This window comes from Mus musculus, chromosome 14 (genome assembly GCF_000001635.26).
Source record: "Mus musculus strain C57BL/6J chromosome 14, GRCm38.p6 C57BL/6J".
Lineage (NCBI taxonomy): Eukaryota > Metazoa > Chordata > Mammalia > Rodentia > Muridae > Mus > Mus musculus.
In genome coordinates, this window is record NC_000080.6 from 14,007,798 (window position 1) to 14,024,427 (window position 16,630).

The window sequence follows — 16,630 nt, forward strand, 5'->3', positions numbered from 1 at the left end:
TCACTCAAATAACTTCAGTCCTTTGAAGTTGATAATAAAGAATCCTCTCGGGCTGGTGAGATGGCTCAGCGGATAAGAGCACTGACTGCTCTTCCGAAGGTCATGAGTTCAAATCCCAGCAACTATATGGTGGCTCACAACCACCCTTAACAAGATCTGACTCCCTTTTCTGGAGTGTCTGAAGTCAGCTACAGTGTACTTACATATAATAAATAAATAAATCTTTAAAAAAAAATAAAAAGAATCCTCCCTGTTACCAACCCTGTAATTCACACACATAAGTATACTTAACGTATTGGTTTCCAGACTTATTAAACATTGTGTTAGGACTGCTGGTTTTCCCCAAACAATAGATTTCTCTCTCTCTCTCTCTCTCTCTCTCTCTCTCTCTCTCTCTCTCTCTCTCTCCCCCTCCCTCCCTCCATCTCTCTCTCTCCATATATACAAGGTGGGAAGAGCATTATGGCATCTTTGAATGAATCATGTCATGGCTGATATGCCATGGGAAGAGTCTTTCTTCTAGAGCTCTAGCACCTCCTGGGGATGTCCCTACTAATTTTAGAAGGTGAACTAAGAGACTTTTTTTTTTTTTTAATGAATCCTTGAAAGGATAAAATGATCAGAATTTGGCAGCATTTTTTCCTTAAGGAAAACGAAAGATTTATTTTTATGTGTATGTGTTTTGCCTGTGGGTTTGTATCTGCACCATGTGTGTGCCTGAAGCCAGAGGGGCATTGGACCCCTGAGTTGGAACCTTCATGTGGATGCTGGGAATTGAACCTAGGTCCTTTGGAGGACCAGGCAGTGCTTTTAATTGCTGAGCCATCTCTCCAGTCTTCAGTTTTATTTTTAAACTGCATACAATCTGATTGGTATGGGGGATCTTTTAACATAGACATTTTGATAAATGCTTAATTGTTAATTGCTTCTGTGATTTTTTTTTTCTTTTTGGTTTTTTGAGACAGGGTTTCTCTGTGTAGCCCTGGCTGTCTTGGAACTCACTCTGTAGACCAGGCTGGCCATGAACTCAGAAATCTGCCTGCCTCTGCTTCCCAAGGGCTGGGGATTAAAGGCGTGCGCCACCACTGCCCAGCTGATTTTTTTTTTTTTTAACCCTGGTGACTGGTAGAGTGCCTTACATAGAATATGCAGTCAGGAACTGCTTGGTAAATTGCAGCTTTCTTATTCAAGCATTACAAGATATCTATTATTTTTTAAAATATACATATTAAGTATATATATATATATTTTTAAAGATTTTATTTAATTTAATTATATTAGTACAATGTCATGTCTTCAGACACACCAGAAGAGGGCATTGGATCCCATTACAGATGGTTGTAATCTACCATGTGGTTGCTGGGAATTGGACTCAGAACCTCTGGAAGAGCAGCCAGTGCTCTTAACCTCTGAGCCATCTCTCCAGCCCCAAGATATCTATTATTTAAAGTATCAACAGGTATTGACATATTGAAGTATTAATTCTATATAAGACATACTAACTAGCATATTATAACTATATTAAATGTGTATAAGTTGTATGGCCCATTCTCTTTATAGTTTGGAGGGGGTATGGAGGATGGAATATTTATAAACAAGGTCATTAGTTTCTTTCCTGACAGGAAAAACTAAGTATTTGGATTTCTGTTTTATTATTGTTCACAAACAATGTTCTTTGTATAAGGAATACTTTTAAAAGGTTGCCAACATTTGAATAGCAGACACACTTTCTTTCTTTTGCTTCTATTGGTAACTCCTTCAAACTACTAATTAGGAGTCCTAAAACAACTGCAGATAATACTAGAATCTGTCATTTTTATAAACTAGTAGGACTTTTGATGGGTGGTAAAGACAAAGAGGACCTGGCTGGGAAGTGCCGGGATCTGCTTTCCTCCGCATCATCTTTAACTTGGTAGTAAATGTCATGATATGCAATGCTACAGATACTCTTGCATTCAGGGTTTGAGTTGCTCAGTCTGATGCAAGTCAGAATAATAACTTAGTCTTGGTACCAAGTGCTTTCAAAGGATCGTTTCCTGTAGTCCTTAGAAGCCTGGCCTTATCTCCATTTTACAGATTAGGGTATTGACATATTAGGAAACTGGTAACGTGCCCAAGGTTGCTTACTTGTAAGTGGACGAGCTCCTTCTCAATCTAGCAAAAAGAGGCTGGCGTTGGAGCCCCACCTCCCTTTCTTGTTACTTGTTTTGTTTTCATTTCGTTTTGTTTGTTTTTTGACAAGTTCTCTCTGTTATGTAGCTTTGGCTGCTCTGGAGATCACTCTATAATCTGATTTTGAACTCACAGCGAGCCACATGCCTCTGCCTCGCCAGTACTGGGATTAAAGGTGTATGCCACCACTTAGCCTCTTTGTCAGTTATAAATAGTTCAACGTGGACTGTATAAAATGGTTAATATTAAAACAGTGTGCTAAAGTACCTAGTGGCATGTCCCTTGTACCTTGGTGCTCAATAGGTATTATTGATGTGTTTTAGTAACTATCGTGATGCTGAGATCTTGTATTTATAATTTTAAGACCTGTTCTTAGTATACGAGATAAAAAACTTTGAAAATGAAAGAATTATCAAGCAGAAATCAAATTGCCATATTGATCTTTATTGGTTAGAAGTTCCATTAGTGTTGTGAAGGCAGAAGGATCAAGCAATGAATTGTGAAAGCAGTATCTTTAGGAAGTGAGGTCAAGCTTCATGTTCTCTATTCTCACTTTTCTTTCTTTCTCAACCTATCTGTCCAGCAATCAGAATGTTTGTACTCAGGATACAATCTCCCAAGTGTGGTACCTAAGTGCTTTTGTTTTGAGTATCCAATAGCTATGGTCTTGGTATCTCATCGATAGTGCTTCTATCTAAGCTCTACATTAAGTTAGCAATTCCAAGGACCAGTAGAATTCATATTTTAATTTATCACAAATGTAGAATTACAAAATCCAAACTAATAAATAAGTCATATATATTACATCTTGGGAAACATTTATGCAAATGTTTCAATGAATCTAGATTAATGAAAAATTTGAAAACCTGCATTGGAGACACACAAGCTATGTTAGTAATGGTAATATGTATTCTAACCTTGCTCATTATTACAGAAATTATTTTTTAGATTTAAAAATCTTAAATTTAAAAGTCATCTCTTGATATTCCATGACTCCCACAGAATCCCAAATTGACAGATGCTCAGATCCCTTCTATAAAATGACACAAAACCTATACACCATCTCTCAGTCTACAGCACATCACCTCGGGATTACTTACAGTACTTACATAAAATGTAGATTCTATGTAAATAGTTGTTACATTGTATTTAGATAAATTTTAAAAAATATGTAACTGCCCTGCATGGATACAGTATTTATTTATTTTTATTTATTTATTTATTTATTTATTTATTTAATTTTTTGGGTTTTTCGAGACAGGGTTTCTCTGTATAGCCCTGGATGTCCTGGAACTCACTCTGTAGACCAGGCTGGCCTTGAACTCAGAAATCCGCCTGCCTCTGCCTCCCAAGTGCTGGGATTAAAGATGTGTGCCACCATGCCAGGCTCAGTTTTTAAATTAAGGAAAATATATTCCAAACTTCAGTTAGTTGAATCTGTATGTAGGTGTATAGCCTGAGTGTTCAAAAAGCAACTGTCCTTTGATAAACACTCAGCAGATTCCTTTTTGGATTTCTTGGTGTGCAATCCAGTGGGGGGGGGGGACCCTATAGACACATTTCTAAATGTGTCTCACAGAAATTGTGTTTCTGCTTTATTTATTTAAGACAAGCTCTTACTGTGTTTCTCAGTCTCACCTGTATTACGATGCTGCACACTTGCTTCAGCCTCCCAAACACTGGGGACTCTGGGTGCATACCACACCCAGCTCAAGCTTTTAAACTTGCACCTATGTCAAACCCCTTCTCCAAGTCCTGGCTTTAATATATTATGGAAACATTTTCATATGCACTTTTGCGTTCATTTTAACATTTGAAAGGTTTTTTGTACTTCAACAGAGATGTTGGTCACATCTGTCTTACTAAATATTTGCCCCCCCCCCCAAAGCCAACAGATAATAGCAGCAAGTCGAGAAAGCTCACCTCTTCATACAGTCCCAGAAGGCACCTGTAAGCCTGAGGCTCTGAGCAGGCTAAAAAGATGCTGCTTTACTGAAATGAGATAACAGCTTAATAGGAACTAAAGGCACCCTGTGGTGGTCCACTCCTGTGCTTTACTTGTTTGATGGTCGGGGAGGGGGTGACTGTATGTGCTAGTGCTTATTAATTTGTGATCCAAATCTGACGAACGTCTGGTATATTCCTTAAGCCATGGGGGTCTCATCGGATTCTAGGAAAGACAGCCATAAATAGTGAGAGACTAACAACCCAACTTTAAAGTGATACACTGATTTTGTAGCTTCCTTCTTGCTGGAGAAGAAATTCAAGTTCGCAGGACACAGTGTGACCTTCAGTTGTGGGCACTCAAGTGCACGTTCCTGGCTGGCCAAGCAGCAGGGGCTCGATGCGGACGCCTGGGCTAACACCTGGGCGGCATTTTCACACCTGCCACTGGCAGCTTTGGTTTCTGGGCGTCCGCACAGTGGCTGCTTCCCATTCATGCTCCAGCTACTGTGCAGCCTCCCGCGAGCCCAGAGCGAATTGCTGGTGCCCGGGGCTCCGGAGGGAGGGCCTGGGCGACGCTTTCGTTACTGCGCCGGGGCCGACCGGCAGGCTCTTCCATAGGTGGCTGCGTTTCCGACTTCGCCCTGGCTCCACTCCGGGGGCTTGACGTGCAAACTTCGCCGGAGCGAGCAGAGAGGGAGGGACCGGCGAGGGGGAGGAGGCGACAGGAGGCGCCTCCGCTTAAGGGAGCCGGCCGGGCGCCGCCGCTCGGACGGACGCGCGGACGGAAGGAAGGAGCGGGGCTGCCGGCTGGGCCGGGATGCGAGCGCCCGCAGGGTGGGCAGCCGCGGGCCGGGGCGCAGGCAGGCCTGAGGTCGCGGCAGTTCGGCTCCGGGCGCTGGCCTCCCGAGCCGGGCCCGGCAGGGCGGCCAGCGCCGCAGTGGCAGCCGCAGCCGGCGCCCTACGAGGGCCGCGGGAGGCGAAAGCGAAAGCCGGTGGCGCCGCGGACTTTGCGCCCGGGCGGGGAGGCGGGCGGCGGCAGGGGCCGGGGGCTGACAGCACCGCGGGCCTGCGGGCCGCGCACGCCGCCGGAACTCCGCGGAGCCTCCTTAAAAGCGGCCCCCGCGCCACTCTTTTCCCCCTTTTTGTTACATTGTAGGAGCGGAAAGAATGTCGGAGCGGGCCGCGGATGACGTCAGGGGGGAGCCGCGCCGCGCGGCGGGCGGAGCAGCGGCCGCCCGGCAGCAGCAGCAGCAGCCACAGCCTCTGCAGCCCCAGCGGCAGCACCCGCCGCTGCGGCGCCCACGGGCGGAGGACGGCGGCACCGGGGACACCACCACCTCGGCCGCCGCCATGGCGACGGTTGGGGAGCGCAGGCCCTTGCCCAGTCCCGAAGCGATGCTGGGACAGTCGTGGAATCTGTGGGTGGAAGCTTCCAAACTTCCTGGGAAGGATGGTGAGTGTCCACGCCTCCTGGTTCCCCCCGCCCCCCCGCCCCCCTCCTCTGGCCCCGATCCCCTCCCCCGCGCCGTGTCCTGTGGCCGCCCCCACGGGGGTCAGAGATGCTATCTTCTGCTGGGTGCCCACACCTACCCGGAGCGTGCGTGAGCGTGCGTCACACTCCTAGCCACTGACCTGCCTCTCCCCTCCTCCTGTGTGTGTATATCTCCTAGGGACCGAATTGGATGAAAGTTTCAAGGAGTTTGGGAAAAACCGCGAAGTCATGGGGCTCTGCCGGGAAGGTGAGTCCAGCCCCCCTGGTGGAGTTTGTACCCAACCTTGGGGAAGTTTTCTTGTTGCTTCAGCCCACCTTCCCTGCTTGCCACATTGAGGTCTCTGCTGAAGAGGATGGAAGAGGGTGGGTAGAACATTTAGGAAGAAATCTCATTTCTAGGGGCTCTCTGTAATGGGCAGCAACCTGGATCCCTTCTGGAAAGGGCAATTCAAAGTGATGGGCATAGGAAGCAGGCAGGGAGTTTAACATATATCTCTTTAGTTATGGACAACACCTGGAAAGAAAGAGTTCTAAGCATTGGAAAGTAGTGCCTTTCTGGGGAAAGAAAGAGTTCTAAGCTTTGGAAAGTAGTGCCTTTCTGGGGATGCTGTAGAGCAGGAGCCTTGACCAAACCAGGTTTTCTTAAGGCAAAGAGAGTGAATTTTGAATAATAATTATTATTTTGGCTTTTAAAGATAGGGTTTTACTAAATGGCCTTGGCTGTCTGGGAACTTGCTTTGTAGACCAGGCTGTTATTTGTTTTTTGTTTTTTGTTTTTTGTTTTTTTTTTTGTTTTCTTCCGGTTTTTTCGAGACAGGGTTTCTCTGTATAGCCCTGGCAGTCCTGGAACTCACTTTGTAGACCAGGCTGGCCTCGAACTCAGAAATCCACTTGCCTCTGCCTCTCAAGTGTTGGGCAAGGCGTGTGCCACCAACCAGGCTAGTTTTGAACTGAGAGATCTGCCAGCCTCTGCCTCTTGAGTGCTGGGATTATAAAGGCATGCACCACCATGACCGGTATTTGTACTTTAAAACTAAAAGTATTTAAGCCTCCCTGTACCCTTGTTTGTAGGGGAATTTAAAGCGATGTTTAGAATGCTACCAAAAGATCATCATAAGCAAGGAGTACATTTGGGATTCTTTGCCAGATAAGGGGACAAGAATACAGAATTTTACTAACCATAGTAAATCGACTTCTACTGATAGGGTGATCTAAAGGTATGCTATCAATGAAAATCAGGTTAGGAATCAGGAAACTTAGATTTGTCTTTTGACAGTACCCTTTTTCTATGACTTTTGATTCATAATGATTACCTGGGCAGTCTGGTGAGAAAGGTCATGGCCTTGAGTCAAGTTTGGGATCCAGAGTACTGAGTTTACATGTGCCCATGCAATTTGATTTCTCACCTGTAGCCGTTTATTTTGGCAGAGTTTTTGTTCAGGACTCAAGAAGCAGAGCTTTGGCAGCTGGGTTTCTAAATCCATGACTGGTTCCTTACTGTGCTGGCCTCACAGTCGCTGCAGGTTTTAGCTCTCACCTTTTTTTCCTTTTCCCTGCTTTGGCTTTTTCAGCTGGCCACATGGTTGGTATTGCCAAGAAGAGTAATACTATGGCAACCCCGTGAGTGCTTCTGGTTGGAACAGATTATAGGGAAAATTAGTTGATTTTTCGTGAGGATTGCTGTTTAAGGGGAGAGGAAAGAGAGAAGCACAGGGCTTGTTGGTGATGTTGCAATAGGAAAAATCAGTTGTTAGTCCGGTTTTAGTTGTGACTTGGCAGTCCGCCTGGGATTGAAAAATTAAAATCACAAAGTGGCAACTCTGGTAGGAAGTGTTAGAGTGGGACTTCAGAGGTCCTAATCCACTCTTGCTCCTGCTTTTTATTCCTGCTATGGGTATTGTCCCTTACATGACTCCTAAGCCTCTGAGGACAGGATGCTGAGTGTTGGTAATTCCCTTGTAGAGGATGACTGTCGCCTTGAATGCCGATCTCTGAGACTCAAGAACATTTAGCAGCTGAATCCATTTCTGTTCGCTTGAATATATTCTAATGGGAATAGGGTCCGTAAAGCTCTGAAATCTCATACCTAAGGCCAAAGGGAGTCACAAACCTAGCTGTATTATCAATCTATAAAACGGCTTGTTAGAGGTTGGTTTGGGTGATTTTTGTTGTTTGGTTGATTGCTTTTGGCAGGGTTCCCCTATGTAACTCTAAATGTTCTGTAACTCACTATGTAGATCTCCAGCTGGCCTGGAATTTAACAGAGCTCTCCCTGCTTCTGCCTCCAGAGTCCCAGAGAATTGGGGTTAAAGGTGTGTACTACTCTACCTGGCTTACATCTCTAAAAAAATATTTTGAAATTTTATTTACCTTTATTTTATGTGCATTGGTGTTTTGTCTGCATGTATGTCTATGTGAGAGTTGTGAGCTACCATGTAGGTACTGGGATTTGAACCTTGGTCTTCTGGAAGAGTGGTCAGATGGCTGAGCCATCTCTCCAGTCAGCAAACCACCCTGCCCCTTCCTTACATCTTTTTAAAGCTGCTCTCTGCATTTAAAAGATGTTGCAGCTGTTAGGTTGTCTGGAGCTTATGCTTGCATATTTGGAGTAAAGACTGAAGTTTTCGTTCAGTCGCTTCTTCATGTGTTTCTGCAAGGACCAGGCTTGAAAGACTGAGGTGATTTTGACTGTCCTGAGGGTCAGGGAAGTGGTTTGGTTGCTGAGGTGCTTACTGTGCAGTTGTGGAGACCTGAGTGTGATTCCTAGACCCTACGTTAACCACCCACCCACTCCCCACCAAAAGCATGCCTGTTGGCACATGCTTTTCATCCCACTGAGGGAGCAAGGGGAGGGGGTGTGTAGGGAAGGAGGGAGATGAGCAAGCACTGTATCTCTGGGGCTTCCTGTCCAGCCAGTCCACTTGATGTGCTCCAGGTTAGTGAGGAGACCATGTCTCAAACAACAAGGTGGATGGCTCCAGGGGAACTGATACATCTGAGGTTGATTTCTGTCCTCTACATACATGTGTGCTTCAAACACACTTACTCCTACACACCACCTAAAAAGAGAAAGAGGGAGACAGATCTGTATGTTCTATTAACACTGATAGGACTTACCATTGTCTTTAGTTAAGATTGTCTTCCATCAGCCAGTGATGTTTTAGAATTAAATCTGTATGTATTTGTCTCGTCAGTGAAATTAAATTGTGAAGAAATATGTATATTTGTACATAATTTGACTTATTAATGAAATAATAAAAGTGAGAAATTCTCCATTATGAAGCCTTTAGGAATATAAAGACCCTGATTCTTCAATTTGTGATTTATTAGCCAGAGAGTTATCAAACATGGGGTATGAAATTAGCTTTTTAATCTCTCTGAAAATAACTCTTATTTTGGAAAGGAGATGATAATACCTATTTCCCAAGGTTATTGTAGAAGGTGAAAATAAATTAGATGACTTACAGTGACCTGTTGCACAGTAACTTCTTTGACCCTTTCAGCTCCTGGCAATGTTAGAACTGACTTTGCAATTTACTTTCCATCATCTTTTCAACTTAGGACCCTTGAATCACTTCTAGGGATCAGAGTTCTGAAAGTATATGCAAAATAATGTATATTCCTACTCTCTAGGGCATATGGCTGAAGCCATTTTTCTTGGAGTCTCAATGCCAAAGTTCAAAATTACAAAGTTAGTAGTAGCGCTTGTTTTTTTCTCTTTTCTCTGTAACTTGCTTAAGTCAGTTTGTTCATACCCCAAAATTAATGCTGTGGAAGAAGCGTGGAACAGTAAAGTTTGGTAGAACTAGCATTGCTCCTAAGGTGGGTAATAAGTCAGCTCTCATCTTCCCTTTAGCACATGGAAAGACTTAGGGTAACCAGCCACTCACTTTTCAGACATTAGCCCATTGCTCATCCACATCCTGATTTCATACTGCTTATCTCTGTAACTTAGAATACTAGTTGGTGGCATTGTGGAGTTTGTTGAGCTAAGGTTGATAATATATTTTGAACTTTTAATAATCAAACTCAAAAATAAGTTATGTTTTCCTTTTAAAGTTTTAAATTAAAATTCTACTTTAAAAATTTTCACAAATTCTTTATTTGTGAAATTTACCAAAATTTATGTTTAAATGGAATTAATTGCTGTGAATAACTGATTAGGGATTTTTTGTGTCATTTATTTATTTACTTACTTATTACACTCCAGATTTTATTCCTCCCCTTAGTCTACCCCCTGCCCCAGTCCACCCTCCAACTGTTCCATATCCCACACCTCCTCCCCATCTCCCTGTCTCCACAAGGATGCCCCCACTCCCAACCAACCAGACCTCTAAACTCCCTGGGGCCTCCAGTCTGTGGAGGGTTAGGTGCTTCATCTCTGACTGAACCCAGACCTGGCAGTCCTCTAGTGTATCATGTGTTGGGGGCCTCCTATCAGCTGGTGAATACTGCCTGGTTGGTGGTCCAGTGTTTGAGAGATCCGGGGCCGATTAGGAATTTGATATCAATGTCGAAAACCATAGGGAAACTTAACAGATGAACCCGTTACATAGTTTAATTTCCTAGCAACCTTGTCGACTGTGTCATGGGAGAAGTCAGCAGCAGTGGTGCTGGGCACTTGCCTTGCTTTGGAAAATGGGCTGTGGCTTCACTGAATCCACTTGAATGAGACTAAACCACCTCGCGCTTTCCTGTGTTCTCTGTGTCTCTGAGAATATGTTTTATGTGATGGCTCTTTGTTGTGTGTATTCCTGGGCCAGAGACATGGTTGATAAAGGCATCAGCTTCTGTGCACTGTTGGGCTCAGTAAACATTTGCTGAAAAGTTAAAATGGCTGGGACTACTAGAAAGATTGAACGGCACTGCCATGGAGTACCTGGCTCAAATGCCTGACTTCCATTGTAGCGGGAGTATGGGTTAGGACCACTTTAATTTGGCTTTAGGAGAGGCCAGAGGCTGACAGTGTTTGAGGTTGTTTTGCCCAGATTTTAGTGCCCACTTACACTTTTCTAGAAAGAACAAAGATATATACTGTCCCTTATATCCTGATATTTAGGCACAGTATCACTCTAGCAACACAGAAGGATGGTCCTCACTTGTGGCAAGTGATGTCCTTATCTAAGTAATAGGAATGCTGTGGAGCACAGTGGAAAAAGAGGTTAGCTGGTCCTGTGGCCAGCTAGCCCAGTGAGGAGTATAGCCTTTAGAGTTATCTCAGCAGTACTACCCTGTCTTAGTCAGGGCTACTATTACTCTTGCTATGATGGAATACCATGACCAAAGCAACTTGAGGAGGAAAAAGGCTTATTTGGCTTATAATTATATACATCACAATTCATCATCAAAGAAAGTCAGGACAGGAACTCAAGTGGGACAGGAACATGAAGGTGCTACTGATGCAGAGGCCATGCTTGCTCTTATGGCTTGCTCAGCCTGCGGTTTTCATAGAACTCAATACCACCAGCCCAAGGATGTGGTGGTGTTGAGCTCTCAGTATCTCAATGGGCTGGACAGTCAGTCCCTGATTGATCATTAAGAATGCAGGCTTGCCTACAGCCAGATCTTGTGGAGGCATTTCTGTAATTGAGGTTCCCTCCTCTTAGATGATTTTAGCTTGTATCAAGTTGACAAAAACTGTCCAGCACACACCCTTTTTCTTTTCTAGTAAGGAAAGATGGCTTGTGGTTAGTGAACTGAAAATGGATCGGTGTGTGTTTACAGTACTGTCAAAGACACCACATTATAGACATAAAATCCTTTTCCTGAAATACTTCACTTTTTCTCTACAGATTCTCATGTCTGGTCCCCACCACTAAGGTTTTCTTATGTATGATTTGAAACACAGAAAAACAAAATATTTTGGCAAGCCTCCTTTAGCCGTTAGAGGACTTCAGTGACCGAGTCATGGCCCAGTCTTGTTTTATCTCTGCCACACAGTGAACTATTTTGAAGCATGTCACAGGCCTCATAGTGTTTCATCTTTTTGTCTGATTGCTTAGGCTTCACCTGGTGTTATAGAAAGTGCAGTCTTTCCATTGTGCCTTTGTCTGAGGCATGTGGGCTTGCCATTTCTCTGATATCCCTCATGTACAAGGGAGGTAACAGTGCATGTCAAGTGGGGAATTTAAACCAAACTTATTAAGGTAACATTGAAGTCTGTGTTCTTCACCTTTGAATCACCTGGGGGATAGTTGTTTGCGAATGAACTTAGGAGTACTTGGGGGTGATCTTGTTGAGTGCCTCACTTGAGGCAGCCTCTGCAGGTGAGCATTGGTACTGCAATGATAAGATCCAATACCTGGCTGACAGACAGCGCCCGTGAGCAGTGCTGTACCTGTAGGGTATGCGCTCACATGTATGGGAGAAGGAACATGGAGAGATTCAGACAGGCACTCCTCTCCAGGTTTCCTTCCTACCTCTAAGTACATAGATATTCTAGTCAAACTACAGTCCATGGATTTTTATGTTGCCAAACAATTGAAAGAAAGCCTCGAAGATGATATCATGGCATGTGAAAATTATGTGAAATTCATGTATCATTGTCCCTAAGGAAAACTGTGTTGGGACATGGCCAGAGGCACTCATATACTTACATATCTGTGACTGCTATCTCTACACAGCAAGCAACAGTATTAAGTGGGGGTACAGCAAAGACCATACAGCCTATGATCTCAGCTATTTACTGTCTGGTCCATTACGGGAGAAGCCAGATGACCTTGTCTTTGTAAGTTCCACGGTTGATGAAAGTGCACCCCTTCCACTGAACATGATTGACATTTCCTTTCAAGCTTTTTGTGTTAAGGGTAGAAAGCAGTGTTCCTGAGCGAAGAGTTTATTTACCGTTGGAGGAATGTGGGATAGAAGGAAATGTATGGAGAGGAAAAAAGGCTATGCTTAAGGTTTCTTGTTAGATCTAGTTTTTTTGTTAAAAAAAAATAGGCAGGGTCTCATCATGTACCCTTGACTAGTCTAGAAGAAAGCCTCCTGACTATGCTTCTGGGTGCTGGAATTAAAGATGTGTGTTGCCACGCCCAACCATGTCTTGTTTACATTAAAATCATTTATTTTTATGTTTTCAAATTGCCTTCTGCTGACTAACACACCAATAAGAACGCCACATAAGTGAGTTAAGGACACCATTGCAGCCCTTGCCCAGTCCCAAACTCTTGTCCACTTTTCCACGTGTCATTGCTTTCCTAGAGTGACTCACATGCAGAGCAGTAGAATGTTCATTGCCGGGTCTTCAGGAGCCCTGGGCCATGGCAGTGATGCTTAGGTTATTATGCTGCTATCAGAGTCCCTAATATTCAGGAGCAGGATGATAGACGTTTTGTGAGTTTTTTCCCAGGTAAACTCTTCATACATAGCCTTTCTGTCCTTTAGCTACCTTAGAGGAGCCCAAGTTTCCTCTTGGGATTGAGTAGCAAGGCTCTATTCGGAGGCAAATGTGTGTTTTGATTTTAAAAAGGTGACAGTGTCTTAGGGTTTTGTGCTTGCTAAAACGCATAACGTCCAGCATAACCCATGCTGACCCAAGCCTCCCTGAGTGACTCGGCTGGTGGAGACCATGCAGATCCACCTGCTGGAGCAGCACTCCACTCGCTTTGACAGGTTCTCGTACATTCTGTCATGAGGAAAGAGTGAGCAGCGTGCGCAGATCACTGTGCCCATGACCTGCATATGATGCTGGCTTGGCTGTGCTTTCCTGCAGCTTCTTGTTTTCCTGGCTCTTTCCATTGCATTTTTAAGTTAGTTAGAATACTACATAGTGGACTTCATTAGGACACTTTGATACATAACATCTTTGTAATTTGTACTGTTAGACTCCAGACACTTCATTTCATACAAACATCCTTCCCGGTGTCCAAATCTAACAGTGTTCCCACATACATGAGCATACGGCAAGTTTGGCAGGTATGTTCACAGTATAGCTGCCACTGTAATACTTCAGAGTTTCAGAACTGTGAGGTAATTCACCAAGGTCTCAAAGCACGTAGCCTTCAATCACGATTTGCCTGCCCTCCATGCTGTGCCAAGCCCATTCCAGATGTGTGCCTGCGTATAAACATGACCAAGTCAACCTAACCTTGTTTGCTTAATTTTGTTGAGAAATAAGAACTTTACTAAAAAGAAAAAAAATGAACAAATAAAACTCAAAACAAAGCAAAGAACCAAAACGATTGTGTTTGAGGCAGCAGAGCTGTGTCCTGGGTGAGCTTTTGAGGAACTGTGCACTAGAACTGATGGGCTTTTCAAAGAAAGATTCAGTTAGAGCTAAGGTCGTAGCACATAGTCAATATAACCATCTGGGGTTTGTACCATTAAAAAAATCTTTTAAAGGAATTTGGAAACGTGAAATTACACTCTTTAACATCTCCTCAGTGCCAGCTTGCTTTTAATCACATTGATATTCAAACTTTATGACAGTAGTTCTAATAAATGAACGCCTGTGATTATTAAAGGATGATTGAAGTTCTAGAGAAAAAGAAACGTTAGTAGACTTAACAGTTGGAGTTACTCTACTTTTGGAAGAAAGGCAGAGGATTAAATTTTTATTCATCGTGTACAGCAGGTGTTGTTATAAATGAGCTAAGGAAAGAGAAGAGTGATTAAGGCACTACTAGTGTGTAACTAAGTTCAGCAGTCTTAGTTCTCTTTGTAATGAAGAATCTGCGAGCATAAAATGCTTTTTCTGTTGTGTATGGCAAGGAAACTGTAGCAATTCTCTACCAGCCAGACTAAAAACCTTAAGCCCGAGACTTTTTCCGAACCAGGTTTCATTCAGGTTTTTTGTAGTCTTTGGCTGTGTATTTTAAACAAGGATGAAGTCCATGTATAGAATTGTCATCATTTTCGTTTGGTCTCAAACTCTCATGAAGTCTGAGCATTATCACTTTGGGCTAAAGAGTATTCCTTGGGGGCTGGAGAGATAGATGGCTCAGAGGTTAAGAGCACTGACTGTTCTCCCAGAGGTTCTCAGTTCAATTCCCAGCAACCACAAGGTCTAATGGGATCCAGTGCCCTCTTCTGCTGTGTCTGACGCAGCGACAGTGTACTCAAATACATAAAAGAAATATATATATATATATATATATGTATATATATATATATATATATATATATTTTTTTTTTTTTTTTTAAAGAATAGTCCTCTAACTCTGACAGTATCTAGCTTTAGGAAATACTTATTACTGCCTTGGCTGTATTTTGCTCATTTCAGTGTGGACTTCTCAAGATCACTATCTGTGATGTCTGAGAACCTCAGTGCTGAATCTTTGTCTTCAAAAGTATATTCAGGGAATGTGTGCAATTAGTAGGTACTGTATAAAAAAGACATACCATATGATGCATTTGCAAAAATCACCTTTAAATAGAGGCAGTATTGGGAACTCCAATTCCACAGTTAAATCTGTGTTCAAATGGCAGCTGCAGCAGGGCAATGATTGGAAGAAAGTTGCGTTGCTTCACCAAGTCTCCATTGACTACATGTGAACAAATGATGGTAATGCCTGCTTGGGAGCCTGAAGTGAGACTGCAGGTTGGAATGAAAATACACAACTTCAGTGAAGTGATACCTTCTGAAGAGCTATCAAGAAGCAACAGGAAGTGAATTGCCAGCTTTAACAGACAAAATGTAGTCAGTCTGAGGAAACTTCAGCATTCTGAGGATGCTGGCCAGAGTGTAGCAAATTTGTGTTAGTTTTATGCTACCTTGGATGGTAGGGGAAAAATAAGTAGTAAGAGGTGGTGCTTCTTAAACATTAGCAGTCTCTCTCTCTTCACTCTGACGTTAGCAGTCTCTCCCTCTCTCTTTACTCTGACGTTGGCAGTCTCTCTCTCTCTTCACTCTGACGTTGGCAGTCTCTCTCTCTCTCTTCACTCCGACGTTAGCAGTCTCTCCCTCTCTCTTTACTCTGACGTTGGCAGTCTCTCTCTCTTCACTCTGACGTTGGCAGTCTCTCTCTCTCTTCACTCCGACGTTAGCAGTCTCTCCCTCTCTCTTTACTCTGACGTTGGCAGTCTCTCTCTCTCTTCACTCTGATATTGGCAGTCTCTCTCTCTCTTCACTCTGACGTTGGCAGTCTCTCTCTCTCTTTACTCTGACGTTAGCAGTCTCTCTCTCTCTTCACTCTGACGTTGGCAGTCTCTCTCTCTCTTCACTCTGACGTTAGCAGTCTCTCTTTCTCTTCACTCTGATATTGGCAGTCTCTCTCTCTCTTCACTCTGACGTTGGCAGTCTCTCTCTCTCTTCACTCTGACGTTAGCAGTCTCTCTTTCTCTTTACTCTGACGTTGGCAGTCTCTCTCTCTCTTCACTCTGACGTTGGCAGTCTCTCTCTCTCTTCACTCTGACGTTGGCAGTCTCTCTCTCTCTTCACTCTGACGTTAGCAGTCTCTCTCTCTTTCTCTTCACTCTGACGTTGGCAGTCTCTCTCTCTCTTCACTCTGACGTTAGCAGTCTCTCTCTCTTTCTCTTCACTCTGACGTTGGCAGTCTCTCTCTCTCTTCACTCTGACGTTGGCAGTCTCTCTCTCTCTTCACTCTGACGTTGGCAGTCTCTCTCTCTCTTCACTCTGACGTTGGCAGTCTCTCTCTCTCTTCACTCTGACGTTAGCAGTCTCTCTCTCTCTCTCTTCACTCTGACGTTAGCAGTCTCTCTTTCTCTTCACTCTGATATTGGCAGTCTCTCTCTCTCTTCACTCTGACGTTGGCAGTCTCTCTCTCTCTTCACTCTGACGTTGGCAGTCTCTCTCTCTCTTCACTCTGATGTTAGCAGTCTCTCTCTCTTTCTCTTCACTCTGACGTTGGCAGTCTCTCTCTCTCTTCACTCTGACGTTGGCAGTCTCTCTCTCTCTTCACTCTGACGTTAGCAGTCTCTCTCTCTTTCTCTTCACTCTGACGTTAGCAGTCTCTCTCTCTTCACTCTGACGTTGGCAGTCTCTCTCTCTCTTCACTCTGACGTTAGCAGTCTCTCTCTCTCTTCACTCTGACGTTGGCAGTCTCTCTCTCTCTTCAC

General features: G+C 43.8%; 1 protein-coding gene across 4 annotated transcripts in view; it reads left to right on the forward strand.

The window, feature by feature from the left end:
- The window catches only part of Atxn7 (ataxin 7), a 146,034-nt gene that overhangs the window by 46,515 nt on the left and 82,889 nt on the right, over window positions 1–16,630 (forward strand). The window contains exons 1-3 of one of the 4 annotated variants that reach the window (XM_006518015.4): window positions 2,606–4,953; window positions 5,276–5,572; window positions 5,790–5,858. In XM_006518015.4, coding sequence (XP_006518078.1) covers window positions 5,287–5,572; window positions 5,790–5,858 — 355 coding nt within the window. In that variant the 5' untranslated portion in view covers window positions 2,606–4,953; window positions 5,276–5,286. Of the gene's footprint in view, window positions 1–2,605; window positions 4,954–5,275; window positions 5,573–5,789; window positions 5,859–16,630 lie in introns of those variants that run through there. The other 3 variants (NM_139227.4, XM_006518017.3, XM_006518018.4) reach the window with 3 other exon arrangements.